The sequence below is a fragment of the Brachyhypopomus gauderio genome, chromosome 5, assembly GCF_052324685.1.
Source record: "Brachyhypopomus gauderio isolate BG-103 chromosome 5, BGAUD_0.2, whole genome shotgun sequence".
NCBI classification, from domain to species: Eukaryota; Metazoa; Chordata; class Actinopteri; order Gymnotiformes; family Hypopomidae; genus Brachyhypopomus; species Brachyhypopomus gauderio.
Genome location: NC_135215.1, coordinates 36,076,073 through 36,095,502, shown reverse-complemented (window position 1 = coordinate 36,095,502; position 19,430 = coordinate 36,076,073). Strand labels below are relative to the sequence as shown.

Here is a 19,430-nt window from a genome sequence, read left to right as displayed (position 1 = left end):
GTGTGCTGCTTGGCTTTTTTAATTTTAATTTTTAAAAATAGTTATATGAATTATTATTAATCGCAATAGGCCATGGCGGTTATTTGAGAGGGACGCTGTCAGCTGGTAATGAGACAGTGTGGACGGTTCGGACGGGTCTGGTGCGCTTGTCCTGTGAGTAATGAGACAGAAAACAGCGTGATTAGTAAGATAAACGGATATAGGGCTGAAGCCTTCCTCGGTTGTTCTTGGTGGTCATTCTGCGTTTAAATTGTCCGAGTTCCACAGGCTTACTTGATTTCATTATTGATCACCTGTAATGTTAAATCAATATGCGTCTGGTGGCTATTCACTGTTGTTCAGATAGCTCGATAACATCCTTATCAAACAAATCCTTGTTCAGAGTTAAACAGTCGGGAGGGGGGGGGGGATAGGGACACCCTTTCCTAAATCATGTTTATCATTAGATGTACAGATAACAAGTTTATAACTACCTGTATATCTGGGACATCCTTCCACTTTAAAGTCAGTACTTAAAACGGCCTTTTTTATATTCAAGTCATGAACCAGCTACTTTCCATATTTATCTGACTTGACAATGTGCAGTTAAAATTAATGGGATGTTTTCAACATTGTTGCTCTTTTATTTATTTTTTTATTATTTTAGAATGGATAAATATTTCTTGAAGACTGTTATATCTCTTGTTGTTGTTTTATTACACCTGAAGAAACTTTTAGACTTAATTCAAATGAAAAAGTGAACCCACACTTGTATTTCAGTGGGCCTCGTCCTCAAGGTTCCGCACATATAAGACATTTTACCTTCGCTTGACTTTAACAACAGAGGCCCAGAGTTTAGCTGTAAGAGTCATTTTTGCCTCGTCATAGTAATTTTACCTAATGCACAAAACCTTAGTATAGCCTACATCTATACCACTGGATTGCTTTATCGGAAAGTAACGGGAATTAACGGGGATTAATTGTACACAAACGGAATCATTAGTGCAAAACAAAGATTTGGCAGCAAATACCACCGATTTGTGTTCTAGCCTATAATCCTTTGGACTGAATAGACTACACGATTTAATGATAAGCTATGTTCAATATGCTAACGACGATATAATCTTACTGACACAAACTAAGCAGAAGCCCATTAAACGTGTTGGGGACAGAATGCAAAGTAAGAAGATGTCTCCTGGGGAATTTATTTATTTATTTCACGGAATTAAATAGTGCATTTTTTTACTTTCAAAGTTCAGTCTAATCCATTTTTACGATAACGTTATTTTATATTTGTCTGACTGATTATTAATATACTAATTATTATAACTACTAGGCTATATTATTATTATTATTATTATTATTATTGTTGTTGTTGTTATTATTATTAGTAATAGTAATAATATCCTATTATTTATTTGCTGTTGCGGTGACAATTGTTGATTTTGAGATAATGAAACAAAAGCTGTAGTTGTTTTAGCTAGCCTGTTATTTTTGAGCATGTATTTTTGTCCAAGGTTATTCGAAATTTACTGCTGACGAACACAAACCTTCTCCCCTTTGATACAGGCTAAATGTGCCTTTAGTATTGCCGTTTTGCCTCTCAACGGACCTATTTATTAAAACTGCAGCATCGGAGCACAACTGGTGATAATGTTTATCCGAATCTTATGTAAATACCCTGTTTTCTGATATGATTATAAGATAATGAGGTATAGCCTAACTCCTCGTTTTACTGGGCCAGTGTGAACGAGCGAGCGAGAGAGAGAGAGAGAGAGAGAGAGAGAGAGAGAGAGAGAGAGAGAGAGAGAGAGAGATGAAACGAATAGTGTGTTTAAGAAATGGGAGGGGCTACTGAGAGACTAGAAATGTCAATCACACCAAGGGTTCTCAACAATCAGAGGCAATCTGTGAGGACCTGACCTTAGTTCATCCAGATCAATAAGCGAGTCAGGGTGGAGTGTGTGTGCGGCACCGTTCTCATCGGAACCGCCGGCAAAGACTTTCTGTGTTTTCACGTGGATCACTGGTGTCAGAGGGGAACCGAGTGTGTTCAGTAGCTGGGACCTTTAGGTAGGAACATGTCTATCCCGCAGCTGGGGTATAAGTATGTAAGACCGCTGTACCCCACGGAGCGCCACGGGGTGGTCGCAGGTCGGATCAGTACGGAGCTGAACCCGTCCGGCACCCTCTCCAACGTGCTGTCCACCATGTATGGATCTCCGTTCAGCACCACCCAAGGATACAGCGCTTTTCTCCCGTACTCCGGGGACGTCTCGGTACTGAATCATCTGGTAAGTTGCTGTGTTTTCTGAATATCCTGTTATGAACACGTTTATTGATATTTATGCTCCAGCCGATTGAAATGTCAAACAAGGTCTATTTGTTGTTTGGCTTTTACTAAAATCAGAACTTAAACATTCGTTTAAACGGCGTACTACATCAAGCTAAAAAGTTTCCGTTTTATTAGGGTTTATTAGTCTCGACTACAGTCGATATATAAAACATGTACCTACGTGCGACATTCTTTCTTGACACTATTTAAAATGAGACAGATTTAAAATGGTATTGGTACGTTTTCATGTTAAAACAAAGGTACATTCATTAAATGGTGATGTATGTTGTGTGACTGCAGACCGGCCCGTATGAGATGAAGGACAGTCCAGGTATTCAGCATCCCGGGTTTGCTCATGCCCACTCGCCCTTTTTCCCGTACGGGCAGTACCAGTTCGGAGACCCGTCGCGACCCAAAAACGCCACGCGTGAAAGCACCAGCACCCTGAAGGCCTGGCTGAGCGAGCACAGGAAGAACCCGTACCCCACCAAAGGTGAGAAGATCATGCTGGCCATCATCACCAAAATGACGCTGACCCAAGTATCCACCTGGTTCGCCAACGCCAGGAGGAGACTGAAGAAGGAGAATAAAATGACCTGGGTTCCGAAGACCCAGACAGACGAAGAGGGGAATGTTTATACGAGTGACAACGAGGGTGAGGACGAAGATAAGAGAGACGACGACGAGGAAATCGACTTAGAAAACATCGATACCGAAAACATCGAGAACAAGGAGGATTCAGATTATCGGGATGATTTTAAATCGGAATCAAAAGTAACGGGCAGGAGGGATTCAGACACGTCCGACGAGTTCGAGGACACGAAAGAACACGAGAAAAGTTTTATAGACAGTGTGATGAAGGACAGTGCAGACACGGACGCAGGGCGGGTGAGGGATGTTGGAGGCAAAAGCCCCGCGCCCGAACCTCTGGGTAACATCAACCCACCGCAAAAACCCAAAATCTGGTCTTTGGCTGAGACTGCAACAACGCCGGATAATCCGAAAAAGTCTCCATTGATGAACAGGAACTATGATCCGGCACAAACAACCATACCCCCCAGGAACCATCTCCAGTGCTCGGTGGGGAACGTCCAGAACTGGACAAAAATGGCATTTTCAGCTCACCAGATCGCACTAACAAACCATTACCTCGGACTTAAACACCCAGTCTCCGTCAGCAGCCCTGTGTTTAACAAACACGCAGACGGGAGGACTCACGTCTTATGATCACTTTCCTATCAAATACACAGCGAACTACATATTTTTTTCGTAATGTTTTGATTCAATTTCCTCATGGAAACGTAATACATACTTTTCACATCATAAAATAGTGATTTTCTTGAAGAAAATAAGTCAAAATGCTATTGTTTTTTTTTTACATAAACGAGACATTGAATTTGTAATTGATGGATGTTGCCTAGCACCTCCCTTAATATGAGAGTATAATAGAGTAAATGTTTATATTGCTAACTTATAAACATTTTCACAGTGTTTATTTATCTGAGGCATTTGATCGCGTTTGATCAAATTTGTTTCCACGTAAAGTGTCTGCTCCGGAAATGTTTACGTCACAATCACACTACATCACAACTTAATTAGAAGTCGTTTTTATAGCAATATAACAGGCCGTAGGAACGTCACTAACGTTCTATTCAATTATTCGTTATTATTCGTTCTGTTTACGAGCACTACGAAACCGATTCGGTGTTCCCCGTAGAACTCACGCGCACTGTTCTCCAACTAAATGGATTTAGGGACGCGTCCCACCGTCTACATTATCATTAGCCTACACCTACGCATGATTTTGTTGTCTTTTTTCCATAAATCATTTAGGACTGCATTTGACACAATGCATTGTTTCTACTTAATTTGTTAGTTCACAGCTGTTGTTAACAGTTTTTTTAAATTATAGTTTTCAACACATATTTGGTAGCACATTTTACACGTATATCAATTTATTGAACATATGCCGTATTAAGATTTTTAAAAATCGTTTCGTTTATCACTGGTGTATACATTTCAAAAATAAAGTAGGCTCTAATGTTTTTGTAAATGTAATATGAATTTTACCTACTTGAAAAAAATATTGTACAAAACTATATTTTAAATATTAAAACAAATACACACTTATTCAACTGAACCGTGCAGTCTATATTTTGATTTGGCCTACTTTGGTATTTACAGGTTTGTGTTTTATATTTATTATCTGAATGTTTGCACAATAGGCCTATATCAAGTCCATTTAAGCATAAACAATTAAGGGCTGTGTCTAAAAACCGTTTCTGTAGATTCTGTAGTTTGTACACGCTTAGATCATATTCATTCACGATATAAGCTTTTCGAAGTAAAATAAATAAGGTTCCCAAAAGGTTAGCTATATGTAGTTTATGCAAATGGAGACTGGGTGAACAAATTGACTTTTCCATCAATATTTAAAATGGCAGAATCTTAGATTACATTGCGGGCTCACGTCACGTTTTTTAATTTCTCCCAGTAGATATTTTAAAGAATTTCTGAGGAGTTCGAGCGCAGACGACGGGTTGCGAATGAAAGGCCGTTATTTGACGTGGAACACATGGCGTATTTTACATTAGAGCTCCCTCTGCAGGGAGTCAAAATCTTTTATTTTGTCATATAACTGCGGATATTTCGAATTTCAAGCAAACTCTTTAAATATAATTTCTCGAAAACTGTATTTGGGCGTTGTCAATATCTAATCATTAGCCAAATTTAATATAGAATTAGCGGATATTAATGAGAAAATAGACTTTTTACTGAATAAAATAGTTTGATGGAAGTTTTCTTATTAGGAACATGGTAAAAGAACATAAAGCACATGAAATGTTAAAGCCATTGTGCTTTCCGAGCTTTTGCTTGTGAGAGAAAGCAGGGGACACAAAGACAGTGGCGGTGTCACTCCGGTGGACAGGCTCTATAGAGAGGGAGGAGGCACCGATTTCATGCCCGTTTACGACTGAGGTTTCTGAGGCGGTGGCATTCAGCGCCGCACAAAGGAGAATCGTCTGGATGTGGGGACAGCAGGGCAGACTTTGGGCTTGGGCCATTCACTCATCACTGGCTGGAGAATGCCTCTCTCTACTCCCACACCCCCTTTCACTAGAAGTTACAGGACAATTATGGCAATCGTTCTGCATCATTAAGGGTGGAGGCCACAGAACTAGAGCCCAGACAGTTCTTACCCCGCTCCACATTTATACTGGACCTCCCTCTGTGTAGTCACATTTTGACTGATGCTCGGGTGTCTGCTGGGGGGTAAGAGAACACAGCTATTACAGATGTGAAAGGAAGAGTGATTACAGGGCATTTCCTGTTACACAAGTCTGAAAATGAACCTCTCTACTTCAGGAGTGAGAAACAGTTCTGGTTTCAGGCTCCCAACACCAGTTCAGACTTACAAATGTTGCTCAAAATGTCTTCCAAGGTCGGATTTGAGAATAAAAATCCTCTGATATCAGTAGGCTACTGTCTCATTGCAGTTCACTACCATAAGATGAAAAACAAAACAACTTCTCTTATTGTCACAAAGACTGTACATTATTCATAGCAGAGATGTGGAATTTAGACGCAGTGCGTCAACTAATAAGAAAACAGTTTCTTCATCACTTGAGAAAATGTGCTGGCAGACATCTGACATAGAGGTGGCAGTTTCAACATGACGGCTGTTGGCCAAGCAGCAACCTGAAGTCACTGAGTAACACAGTATAGATCTTTGGTTTGTAATCCCAGCTGTTTCAGTCATTCTTTGTTCTGGCCTATATTGTGTAGGCTGCATCATTCATATTCTTTTTTGGCTGGATTTGGATTAATGAAACATTACCTTGAAGTTATAGCTCTTTCTGTAATGAGCGCAGCATGTCTGGGATTGTGCCACACCTTTTCACTGTCTCGGAGGGTTCTAACTGGGGCTGATGAAAGTATATGTCCAGTCATAGGACATAAGTGCATACAAAGCCACCTAAGCCAAGCTTGTCAGCTAAGACTCCCGCGTCATTTCTGTAGTAATCACACAGCTGTCGCTGGAAACTCCCCTGACCTTGAGAAATGCACAAGACCTTAGATTACCCCCCGATTAAATAATCAAACACTGAAAATAAAACTTGCTCACTGGGCTGCTCTCTGTATGACCATGGGAAATCGCATGGCTAATATCATTTTACAGGTGGATACACAGAAAGATTGGGATGTAATTACCAGTATTAAAATGTCAACCTCTAAGAATTCCCAAGGGTCCTGTTCCTCTCTTCAGGAAGGTCTCAGTGAGTAGACGGATAAATATACAGTTGGTGGCCTATGGTCTTTCATAAATGTACAAAAACAGATAAGAAGATGACCATTTGAGAAATAGATCAATGTAAATAGTAGATGAAATTTAAGGTCAACAAAATCCACAATGATTACAACTTTGGGACAAAAGACTGCATTTGGTCCTTTCTTTACTAGAACACAATTCATATGTATTTAACAACAAATTCAGTCTATTCATATGCCAATTTGAAGATTACCAAAGATTGATTATATTTCGATATTTCCAATAAAGACTGTAATCTCCATGATGATGTTCCAGTCTCTCTGGATTCTCTTGTTGCTCCCTAAAAGTTATGAGAGTGTGGAAGAGAGAGGTGTCACTTTAGCCAGAGGCGCTCTTTGTTCCGTACAGAATTTCTCTCTTCCTCTCCTTCTCCTTCTCTCTCTCTTATCGTGACACGCTGTCAGAGCAAGCTCTCAAACACATGTGTGCATGCCCTCTGCAGCTGTGCGACAGCCTTCACAGGGCCCTGCTAAAACAACACCAGACTAATCAGGACTCTAGGTGCACCGTGTCCCGCTGCGGGACTCTGCTTCTGGACGGAGGGTGAGGTGTGGTCTGCTTGCTGGAAGAAAATGTCTGGGCCTTGTGTTGGCCCTATCACACACACTCTAATGAAAAACCAACTCAGGAACACAGGATGAGCTCAGCTGTAACTAACAGACACACATACTCACACAAACACACATGCGCAAACACATGCACCCACAAACAGAATGTACTGTTTTGCATTTGTTATTGTGGTCCAAGATTTAGTGAACTGATGTGACTTGAAATATTTAATGGGTAACATATATAAACAGAAATACAACTTGAGCTCTTTGAAGCATCAGTTCAGTCCATCTGTGCAAACCTAAGAAAACAAGGCAGACAGGCCTGGCCAAGAACTGGAGACATTAAAGTTTCCAAACACCATTTTGTTTCCATAATGTTGTGTATGGTTGTGTCAAACAGCCTTTTACAGAACTGGTGGACATATAAAATTTTGATTAAGATAAGATAGCCACATGAAGTCATAGTTAATATTAAAACTCACGTTCCATTCTCACATTTTTACACACATTATTGGAGGAGTGTATGCGATTTATTTAATACTCATATTCATCAGCTGTTCTGTTATGGGTACATCACCTCCTTCAGTTCAAACACTGAACACTGACCTTAATATGACTGTAGATGGGGTTGGAAAAACTTCAGACAGAACCTCAATTCTGGCTGTCCTGCCCCAAAAAATGACAAGGCCAGAATGTGGGCGTTGGAATTAAGAGGTTCATCCATAAGAGGTTTGATGGTCCAACTTGTTCTCCTTGTTCATAATTACAGCTACACATGTAAGACCAAGGGCAGTGTGGCAAAAGTCCAGCGAAGAGAGGAACCTGGAGAGATGGTAAGTGTAGGATGTGAGAAATCTCTGAAGGCTCTGAGAGTAGCATCCCGCCCTGAGGCCATCCTTTCCCTCACACACCTGAAAAAACACACATCATAGGAATACAGTGTGAATTAAATATGAGTTACTTTCAGCAAGTGAATAAGTGAATCTTTACTTGAATGTCCAGCAAACCACAAATGTTACTGACATTCTGATAATTACGTCTTAATCTTTTCCTTCTCCGGAGAGCTAGCTGATAAGAGTGCATAATGCAATTAGGGCATCATACAGCCGAGTAGGTTTAAAACCACTTGAATTTTCAGAACTTCAGTATAGAGTGAAAAATCTAAATAAATTTTAAAAATCACAAGCATCTTACAAAACAGACATAATTCTGAAATTGGGACAGAGAACATTTCAATAAATACATTATTACATGAAAAACCACAATATCACCCATGGTAACATTTGAAATCTACCAGAGCTACAGTATATTCACTCTGTGCTCTACAAGGTTAGTTCTTGAGGAAGAAAGAAGTTACAGACTGACGAAGTGGGCTGTCCAGGTTTCTCTGTAGGATGTGTTTTATTTATTTGCTGAGCTTGTGGGTGGATAAGAGGGGTTATTTGTCAGGTGAATGAGAGGAGAGGTATTGAAGTGTATAAAATATTCACCAAAGAAGTAATGATTCCCCTGGACAAAGCAAAGGGGTACTGAGAAGAGAAAGCTGCAGGTGAAGAGTCAGAGAGGGAGATACAAAGACTCCAGGCCCTTTTTTCAAGAGAAAAGACAGACAAAAGAGCAGAGATGCCAAAGAGATTCCTTTCAGATGCCTCTTTCACATTCTCCAGTGGCAGCAGAGTACATCAGTGGTTATGAATCAGACTGTTTCAAAGCACTTGACAGACGGTAATACATGTGCTAAAATGCTATTGTGAACGGCATCTCTGAGAGAGAAAACAGTGTCTCACAGTCATGGGTATCTCTGGCCGCATTCATATTTAAGGCTATTAAAAAGCGCAAATGCATTTCACTATACTGTATGTGAAGAAGAAGACGAAAAAGAAGAAAAGGATGAAGAAGAGGAGGAGAAACTAAAAGGTTCTTCACGATGAATGAGGGATGAAATGGGAGAGAGCAAGAAAGAGACAAAACAAAAACATTTTATGAGATTAAATAAACAAATACACATCCCTCTCAAACGCAGTCCATGCCATTTGTGGGGTGCTTGAAATCAATTTCCACATAAATAATCAGTAAATAATATCGCTCTGACAAAGATATAAATGAGCATTAGCAGTATTTTCCATAATAGCCGATTGATCTAATATATGTATGTGTCTAGTTTTAACCATGTTCAAAAGCCGTGCAGTTCCATTAGCACTTCAGTAGTGAGACTTGTGAACCTTTGTAATGTGAATCATGTATGTTCCCTTAGAGATTACAGTTTAAAAAAAACCTTCTGATGAAATACAACAAATAACTGCAACAAACAACTTTCCACTAATTATCCACACATTACCCACTAATTATCTGTGAATACACTCTGCATTTGTTAAATCTCATTTTTTTGCACATATCTGAAATAAAGGAGAAGACCAAACCCTCTGGGGTTTTGTGCTTTACCATACTGAGATTCTGTTCAGTCACAGATTTCAGCTCAGCATGAAAACAACCACCATCTGATTCATTTAGCAGAAAACAAAAGGAACTTAAAGCACACATTTCTGAAAGATTTGTTCATAAAACAATTCTCACAAAATACTATGAAGCATCTCAACCAACCCAAGGCTAATTACACCTCAGATGTTTGCAACATTATGTTGTTGTTGAAATTAAAGCAAACCAATATATGACAACGCAATTCAGCTTTGAAAACACATCTACATGAGGAAGTGATATTATACTTGTGAGTTACATCCAATTATATTACCTCTGAAACATATTGACAGCTGGTCAAGAAATCTTTGAACCTCTCAAACCAGATGGTGTACCATTATAACAAAGCCAATTACACTACACCTCAGCCTGTTGACCACTACTGAAAGGAATGTCACCTGATGTCAACCTAGTGAAATCATGGCCTGACACAACCTGCACTAGAGTCACGGCCAGCCAATAAAACAGACAGACCAGAGGAGTCAAAGCTGAAGGGCAAAAACATTTGTCCAATTGTCAAATGTGTAAGAATAAGTTTGCCCAGGGGCTGTTAAAAGCAGTGGTTAATGAACCCACTTAAGAGGGGTCAGCACATACTAATTTGCCAGAGGTGGAACTCAAAACAAAAGCTCAAGAGGTTCTGTTTGGTGGTCTATGTGGAAATTTAAGAATGGTTTACGATAAAAAAGGGCTCATTTTTCAGATGATTTTTGGTTTAAATTCTGTTTGTATGGCAATTCGGTTATAATAGACATTGTCACAAAGGACAGTTAAAGAAATGTAGCACTTAGAGCCCTAATGAGAAAAGGCAATGCCAACAGTAAGAAAACATTATGAAGATGAAGTCTTAAGAGATTCGGAAAGCCATTTTCTTTTTGGCATCACTGAGGAATGGAATGACACATCACCTGAGAGGGAATTACATAAAAACAGGATCCATTTTCCGAGATTGACTAGTCGCAAAATGTCCATGTTAAACATTGGTTTATTCTAGCAGGACTACTGGCTGTAATAGATGTACACAGGATGCAGAGATTTGAGCTCATGCTAGCGGAAAAGCCAGATTGAGACGATGTTCATGAGGCGTCTGATGTGAAGATAGTTAAGGATCACGAAGACCAGCAGTCCATGAAAGAGTGAGAGGATGTGACACAGACGATTAAAAAAAAGAAGGTTATTGATCTTCTCGTATATATAGGCTACAGAAACAAGAGCAAACCATAGATATTAATGTGCCACCAGACTCACACGTCACGGGTTATGAGCAGTGATGACTACAACCACAACAGAAGATAAATCCATGCGGGTTGGAAGTTTTCTGTTTCCGACATTGGACTAGAAGATGGAGATATCAGTGGTAAAGAGCCTGGCCAGTGTATACTGACCAAATCTTCCACCACATATATGACAGCATTGATTTGAGACTCCTGTTAGCTAAAAGCCATCTGTTTCTGATGCTTACTTCAATGGCATGTGACAAAGAGGAAAATGGAGGGGAAGGATGATCCACACAGACACAACGAGACAGGAAATCATTACGGACGCTGGCGGTGTGAATATTTAATGAGGAGGGATTTGCTCTACTGCGGGTGAATGAATGGGCAACAGCGTCACACATTAGCAATGGATCAAACAGAAGCAGATTCTCTAATAGCAATATCCAATCATCGCCGCCTTCTCTGACTCCCCGACCAATCAAACTCCTGCTGTATCCACAGGGTAGTGTTCACAAATGACTGGTACATCAAAGCAAAAAATCTCTGACACAGTAGAAAGAGAGTGGTCAGGCTTACATTTAACATTAAAGCTTCATTTCGTCCGCATCACTAGAATCCTATATTTGTGTTGTAGCTCTACAGTAATCAGAGAGCGAAGGCACGTGTGTGGTTGTGTGAACGCAGAGCTGGTCTCGGTCTAGTGGAGCTCCGTCTGCATCAGCAGTGCGGCGCCGAAGAGCCCTCTGATCCGTAATGACTTAGAAACTCCGCAAACACCACGAAAAACATCTAAATAGGGGAGAAAAATATGACAGCGCGAGGCGGGAGTCAGCGGCTGTGAGTCGTCTTCAGGGCCGCGGGTGAATGATGCTCCGTCACTCACACAAACGACTGTCATCATCGCCAAAGTCCCAGCGAGCTGCATTTCCTTCTTTATCTAATATAAAGTAATGACACATACAGCCTGCCAGGACTCTTTGGCAGCAATTGGGCCCTCTGGGGAGACATTTTGCATCTCTTGCCGCAATAAGAATAAACGCATAGGGGAGTCTATTTGGCTGAGTGTGATGGCTAGTGCGTCACTTATCACGGCTCAATAAATCTCCATGCCTCAGCGAAGAGATGGGAGCAGTTATCGCATCTCAGCAGAGCCCCTGTCACACGTGGCCCCCGTGACTGACGGCTCCGCGCATCACCCGCAAATTATTTATCAAGGTGGAAAGAGCGGAGGGGAGATGTGATTTAGCCCGACAAGAAATAAAGGAAATCGAAAAATAAAAGAATTACAGAAATGGGGAAATGAAAGGGAAGAGAAGATGGGAAAACAAATGAGAGTCTGCGAGGAGACCGAAGACTTGGCAAGAGAGGGCGCAAAATAAGAGGGGAAATTAAAACAGGCAAAAACGCAGGATCACTATTAACAACGTGACGGTGATGACGCTGCTTTGTCTGAAATCATTACCCAAATGAAAACAGAGTTTAATTTTATTGCAGATTACTACACAAGCCGTGCTGGAAAATGTGATGCTTCATAGAATTAAATGACTCACTTTGAAAACACTTTAAAACCAAAATGTTCTGAGATTACAAGGTTAACTTCTAGTCAAATTAAAGGAACCACAAAACCTACTTCAAAAGAAAGGTTAGGAAATACGATGTTTTTTGCATCAATCTGTTATATTAAACATCCTGTGCTTTTATTTATGCATTTCCAGTATCAGAAAGTTTATCTGCATTTCTACGGTTCCTTCCAAAGGATGTGTCAACATTACAACATGTGAGAGAGAGAGAGCTCCGTACAGACACCTGCCTAGCAGGTAGAAATGATGCACACAGGCCCCTGTCTGTCTGGAGCCCCCTGCACACGAGCGCTCTCATTACAACCTGGCAGTATTCTCCACTGTCACCACGCGTGGAAACAGCCCCACACTAACGCCGTACTCCTCCCAACAAGCAGGACAGCACAGAGACTATATTTAGGGGAATGAGGTGTAAATATAATCAGTACTGTCACACAGCTCACTGCATTTCCAGGATTCAAGCCCCATTGATCATTAGCTGCCTTCAAATATCGCACAGCATTTAATGTTGGTAGAGGGGAGATAATAAGGCTAACAAAGATGAATAATTGATGTGTTTGCTGTTACACACACGGGGTGAGCTTTTTCATCGTTACCGTTGGCTGTTAGGAGGAATCTGCTACTGTCCATGTCAGAAGAGGAGGAAGAGGAGGAAGAGGAGGAAAATACCTGCACAGTTCATTATGCTCAGAGCAAACAACAGAGAGCGGGGTTCAATCCACACGGCTCAGCCTGATAAAAGCAAAACTGTCACTTTGTGCTAATGAAATTTTTTCGTTTGTTTGTTTTTTCGCCAACGACACGCCTCAAATGTCATGTCCACCCGAGCAGCAGCCCCTCATTACTGCCGATAATTAACTCTATATCTGACAGGACCGCCAACACTAACCGCACCACAGCGAGTGCAGCAGTGCTAGGAGATGCTAATAAATCACCCGATGACAGACATACTACACAATAGGAGGCAGATGGGGGAAAAAAAGAGCAGAAATGTTGATGTGAAATGTGGTTATCGGCGAGTACAGTAGGGGGCAGGGAGGGAAGATACAGAGATCTCATCTTAATGCTCTCTTATTGGGTGAGATGAGCAGACCTTTCGCACGGTGTGTGTCCAAGGTTTGAGAGAGACAAAGAGAGAGTGGGAGAGGGAGAAAAAAAAGACAGACACACACACATAGAAAGAGAGAGAGAGAGAGAGAGAGAGAGAGTGAGAGTGAGAGTGAGAGAGAGAGAGAGAGAGAGAGAGAGGAAATTACCTAGTGCCATGACCTCGCTCTAGTTCACAATCTAATGATGAATACTAGGCCAGTGCAGCATGGCAGATTATCCCAGTGGGGACCCATAATCCTTTGGCTTGATTTATGACATATTTATCCCCCTCTATCTGAGGGATGTCACCTCGATGGAGAGGGAAGAAGCCAGTGAGCAGAAATGACAGGGGGAGAATTATGTGGCCATAATTGTCAATCATCGCTGAATATGAGCTCCAACCCCTTCCGTTTTCATATTGGCGTGGCGATAAAGTTGTCGCCGAAACCATGAGGGCTTCTAATGCCACTCAGATAGGAATAATATTCACATCATTCTTTTCCTGTGTCGTGGGGAAAGAGGGCCCATCTACAGTATAAGCCCAGGGGCCTCCACAGGCCCAGGGCTGTGACATTAGTGCTGAGTATATATCTGCAAATTTTTCATATTTTTTTCCCCGAGAAGTGCGATTAGATTAGATTGGGAATCATTTGTATTGCCTGGCTAGGGGGTAATAAAAACATTAGTCAGTCTGCTGCCTTTAGCGCTGGCCCCGAAGGAACGGCTGTAAAACTGAACCATCAAGGGAGGCACAGGTCAGAGTGGGAGCACCGTGGTGATCTAACAAATATAAGGGTTCCCAGCCACCGCCACACGTCTGCTGTAAATCACACTTTGGCCCACATCAGTGAACTCGGTCCCGCTCACTTTTTAACAAGAACAGACATAAATCTAAGAGAACAAAATTTAAATGATTTTTTTTCCCCCATCAGTTCAGTTTAATTGTTTCTTATGAACTGCAAAACACTGAACCTGCGGTCTAAATGAGCACCTGCTCAGGTAGTATTGATTGTGTGAAGCGTCTCTGTGTGAAGAGAGCAGATCGCAGATATTCGGCCCGTCACCTGACTAAAGGCTGGAGTGAACGAGGAATCCCAGGCTGAAATTATCCCTATTACTCTGTGCACTCAGCTGGAAACCTCATTAAACTATGTATAATCCTTTTAATCACAGCCATCGTGAAAGCAGCTCAAAACTGATAGCTCTTATCAAAACAGCTTTGAACTTACACTCTTTTATTCCCAATTAACTATAAATAACAGAGAACTTTTTCACCATCACCATATATATATATATATATATATATATATATATATATATATATATATATATATATATATATATATATATATATACAGGGCCGGCGCCACGGGGGGGCGAATGGGGGCGTCGCCCCCTCAGGCGAGGTGTCCCGCCCCCTCAATGTAAAAAATAAGACCCATTTATTTTACAACAATCGCTACATGGTGCCCCCTCGGCCGCTCGACAATCGTTACAATATCGTTATATATATCATATCGTTATATATATCGTTATATATATATATATATATAATTATATTATATTTATATAATATAATTTATATATAACGTTATATAAATATATAACGTAATAAATATATAACGTTATATATATCGTTATATATATATATATATATATATATATATATATATATATATATATATATATATATATATATATATATAAACACACACACAGCCCCGTCGACAGGGGGGACAACCGGGTCTGTTGTCCCGGGCCCCAGGGCCAGGGGGGCCCATCAAAGAGCCCAGCAATTTATTTTTTATTTAAAGTCTATAATTTTAAATAATCTTGAAATCTTTCATTAATAAAAATTTTTGTACTCAAAATAAGCTCAATGGCTAAAATATATGTTTTTTACCTATCTGCATATTTTCCATTAAGTGCATACACCCCCGCCTCCCACTGAAAAATGGTTTGATCCAGCATCGACCGTAGCCGGCCGGTACCCGTCCAACAGCGGGAAATACAGTGGTGGATAGTTAAAGTAAATACAGAAATCTGGAGCGCAGAAAAGAAAGTCGAATTTTAATGTATTTTAATGCATTGTGTTCCAGGTTTGAAAAGTGCTGGAATTTAGGCTAAAGTACTACTTCGTTTCACAACAAATGTAATTCCAGGACAAAAAATGAGAGAACGTGAAGACGTTAAGATTGGGCGTTTTGAAAATAAACAACCATTAAATAATGTAAATAAAAAGCAAATTATTTCGAGTATATGTATAAATATTTAACTTAATTATGTTTAGCGTTCAGGGAAATATTGAAATGGACCTTTAAAGTGACGTACAAGTGCTTGAATTCCACCTTATAAAGGTGTATGAACCCTGCAAACGTGACTTTGTTCATTGCGCAGAAGCGCGGCGCGCGCGAAGTTACAAAATTCGAGAGGTGCACGACCTCGCGAAGAATCGAGACCCTCGCGCACGTTCGGTGCCACTGCGATTACTTCATTTTCGCCGCGCGGACCCTCGCGCCGCTCGCGACACGTCAAGTATAAACCAGTCAGCTGTCAGAAACAGCTGATGTGTGGCTGTATACTATATGACCTAACACAAGGATTGTCTGCTACTGAGAAAATTCAAATGATGTAAGCTGGGGGGGGGGGGGGGGGGGGGGTTACATGAAACTTTCTTGTCCCAGGCCCCAGCAATACTGTCAACGGGCCTGCACACACACACACACTCTCACTCACCAGCCTCTTTATGGCCTGGCAGTCTTTATGGCGGGGCAGTCATGGCCTGGCGGTTAGGGAACTGGTCTTGTGACCGGAGGGTCGTGGGTTCGATTCCCAGACCTGAGGCCATGACTGAGGTGCCCTTGAGCAAGGCACCTAACCCCAACTGCTCCCCGGGCGCCGGGCGCCGGGCTGCCCACCGCTCTGGGCACGTGTGATCCACAGCCCCCTAGTAATCACTAGTGTGTGTGTTTGTGTGTTCTGACTGCACAGATGGGTTAAAAGCGGAGGACAAATTTCAATTGGGGTGTAAAAATCACAATCGACAAAATATGGCTCATTTCATTTCATTTTTAGGTACACCTTGCTAGTACCGGGTTGGACCCCCTTTTGCGTTATCCTGCTGGGTAACCATCAGAAGATGGTACACTGTGGTCATAATGGGATGGACATGGTCAGCAACAATACTCAGGTAGGCTGTGGCATTGACATGATGCTCAATTGGTAGTAATAGGCCCAGTGTGCCAGGAAAATATCCCCCACACCATTGCAACACCATCACCTGAACCGTTGATTCATGGCAGGATGGATCCATGCTTTCATGTTGTTGATGCCAAATTCTGACCCCACCATCCGAATGTCACAGCAAAAATCAAGACTCATCAGACCAGTCAATGTTTTTCCAATCTTCTATTGTCCAGTTTTGGTGAGCCTTTGTGAACTGTAGCCTCAGTTTCCTGTTCTTAGCTGACAGGAGTGACACCCGGTGTGTCTTCTGCTGCTGTAGCCCATCCACCTCAAGGTTTGACGTGTTATGCGTTCAGAGATGCTCTTCTGCGTGCCTCGGTTGTAACGACTGGTTATTTGAGTAACTGTTGCCATTCAGCTTTAACCAGTCTGGCCTGGTCTCTTCTGACCTCTGGCATCAACAAGGCATTTGCTCCCACAGAACCGCCGCTCACTGGATATTTTCTGTTTTTCAGACCATTCTCTGTAAACCCTAGAGATGGTTGTGCGTGAAAATCCCAATAGATCAGCAGTTTCTGAAATACTCAGACCAGCCCGTCTGGCACCAACAACCACGCCATGTTCAAAGTCACTTAAATCACCTTTCTTCCCCATTCTGATTCTGATTCACTTATTCTGTTTGAACTGCAGCAGGTCGTCTTGGTCATGTCTACATACCTAAATACATTGAGTTAGCAGTAATGAACTGTACCAAATAAAGTGGCCGGTGAATGCATGTTCACTCAGATGTTTCAAAACAAACAAAAAAAAAGGTCAGCTGTAGCTTTCAACACTCAAATCTCAAATCAAGAAGCAATCAAGTTTGAAATTAGTACGTTTGTATTGTTTATTTGTGAATATATTTATTTAGTCTGTAAATTGTGTACTGTACAAGTCTCTCCCTCCCTCTCTCTCTCCCTCTCTCTCTCTCTCTCTCCTCTCTCTCTCTATATATATATATATGTGTGTGTGTGTGTGTTCTTACGACCAAAATAAATAACTATTTTGGCTCTGAGAGCATTGTGTAACTACCCACTTCTGCAGTGTTGTTTGACAGACTGTATGGATAATTAAAGCAATAGGCTTGCAGATGCAGAGGGCCACCGAGTTTGTAGTGTGACACATGGCGCTAACACACAAATCACCAGGCATCTGCCTGCTGCATCTAAGGCCCTTTCTTACTGCAGTGCTTTTCATTTTTTACACCTGACAGCCCAGCGATCAGAGCTCGTCAGTGGCAGCTGGTTGAGGCGGGAGAGGGAGGCAGGGACGGGCTTCAGAGAGGGCTGTGTGCACCTCGCAGTAATTGAGGGGAGATTACACGGTCTTTCAACCATGTAGTTGGTCATCACAACCCATTAACCATTTATATTAGACGCTGCTCCACAGTGTCAACAATCGTTTAGAGGACAGATGAGGTCCAATAGCAGAAAGGGCCGTTTTTGTAATTGCAAGATCACGGACTTGTTAGGATTTGTTAATAATTCCACAGAACTTGGTAAGAGAGTTAGGAGTGTAATGACAAGGCCCGAGAGGTAATACTGATAGATAAGATGTGTTACTTTCAAATATGTTAAATTCACCACCATAAAACGCCGGCCACATTTTATGCTGTGAACTATATGTAGTCATACTTGACTCTGTCTATAAGACTCAATTGAAATACTTATAGCCTCTAATCTAATACATTAAGAACATTACCTTTGAGTACAGTGGTTTTGCCAGCACTCTCACATAACTTAAACACATCAAATATGTGGTGCCATTCGTCTCGTGAAACACACGAAACAGGAATCAATGTAAATCAGTCAGCCCAAGTCATTATTAATACTATAAGAAAGTGCTAATTAAGTTACTCTGGTCTAATGGTTAAACCAAGAGCCTGAAGTACTCTAATCATGTTTCAGGTAAAGCAGAGTCAACCTCTCAGTGGCTTATTTTCCCAGTCAGAGCTAATCGATTGGAGGCGCTTGCTAAGGTCAAGATGGCCGCCCTCTTCATTCCCCCAACAACCTGACCCTGAGTCGGTACACTAATGAGCTCATATTACACAGAGATCAATAGCATTGGATTCTCATTGGCAGTGGATCAGACCTGATTCAATAACGCTGAGTGTCTCACCTCAGACTAGATGCAATAGCGATTATTGCAATGAAAGAGTAAAGACTGGTGTTTTGCAAACTCTCAATGGGTGTATTTTAAGAGGTCACACTTTTAAAGTGTTTACTGGTATTACATTTTGTCACATTAGCTATGGTTCTTTTGAAATCTGAAACCTATACATGTGAACTAACTCTACCCTAAAAATATTGGCATAGGACAGTTTGGCATGATTCGGTACTAAAGCTGAGACATTATGACCCATCCTTTTTTATAAGGAATAACAAACACAAATACACTTCCGTATTGATATTGCACCCTGTGCAGCAATAAGACTAAGCAGGATTACGAAGTCCACTTGGGCTGTTACCTTCATGGCCATCAAGAAGGAGAATGAGGAGCCATTTTAGCAGTCTGTCAAAAGCATTCCTTCACATTGCTTCAGCGGGGCCTGTTAACATCCTTTAATTAACTCACTAACTCTGCCATGATGACCATGTTTACAGAGCCTGTCTCACCAGCATGTAAACACATTCAACAGGGCTGCAG

General features: G+C 41.3%; 2 protein-coding genes across 2 annotated transcripts in view; one reads left to right on the top strand and one right to left on the bottom strand.

The window, feature by feature from the left end:
- Positions 1-1,861: 1,861 nt before the first annotated feature.
- Positions 1,862-5,743, top strand: irx3b (iroquois homeobox 3b). Its single transcript, XM_077007603.1, has 2 exons — positions 1,862-2,273; positions 2,615-5,743. The coding sequence occupies exons 1-2, from the start codon at positions 2,061-2,063 to the stop codon at positions 3,539-3,541; spliced, it is 1,140 nt and encodes a 379-aa protein (XP_076863718.1). The 5' UTR covers positions 1,862-2,060; the 3' UTR covers positions 3,542-5,743.
- Positions 5,744-7,478: 1,735 nt separating this feature from the next.
- The window catches only part of rpgrip1l (RPGRIP1 like), a 41,096-nt gene continuing 29,144 nt past the window's right edge, over positions 7,479-19,430 (bottom strand). The window contains exon 27 of the mRNA XM_077007597.1: positions 7,479-8,106. The gene's annotated coding sequence lies outside the window, so the exon portion shown is untranslated. The remainder of the gene's footprint in view (positions 8,107-19,430) is intronic.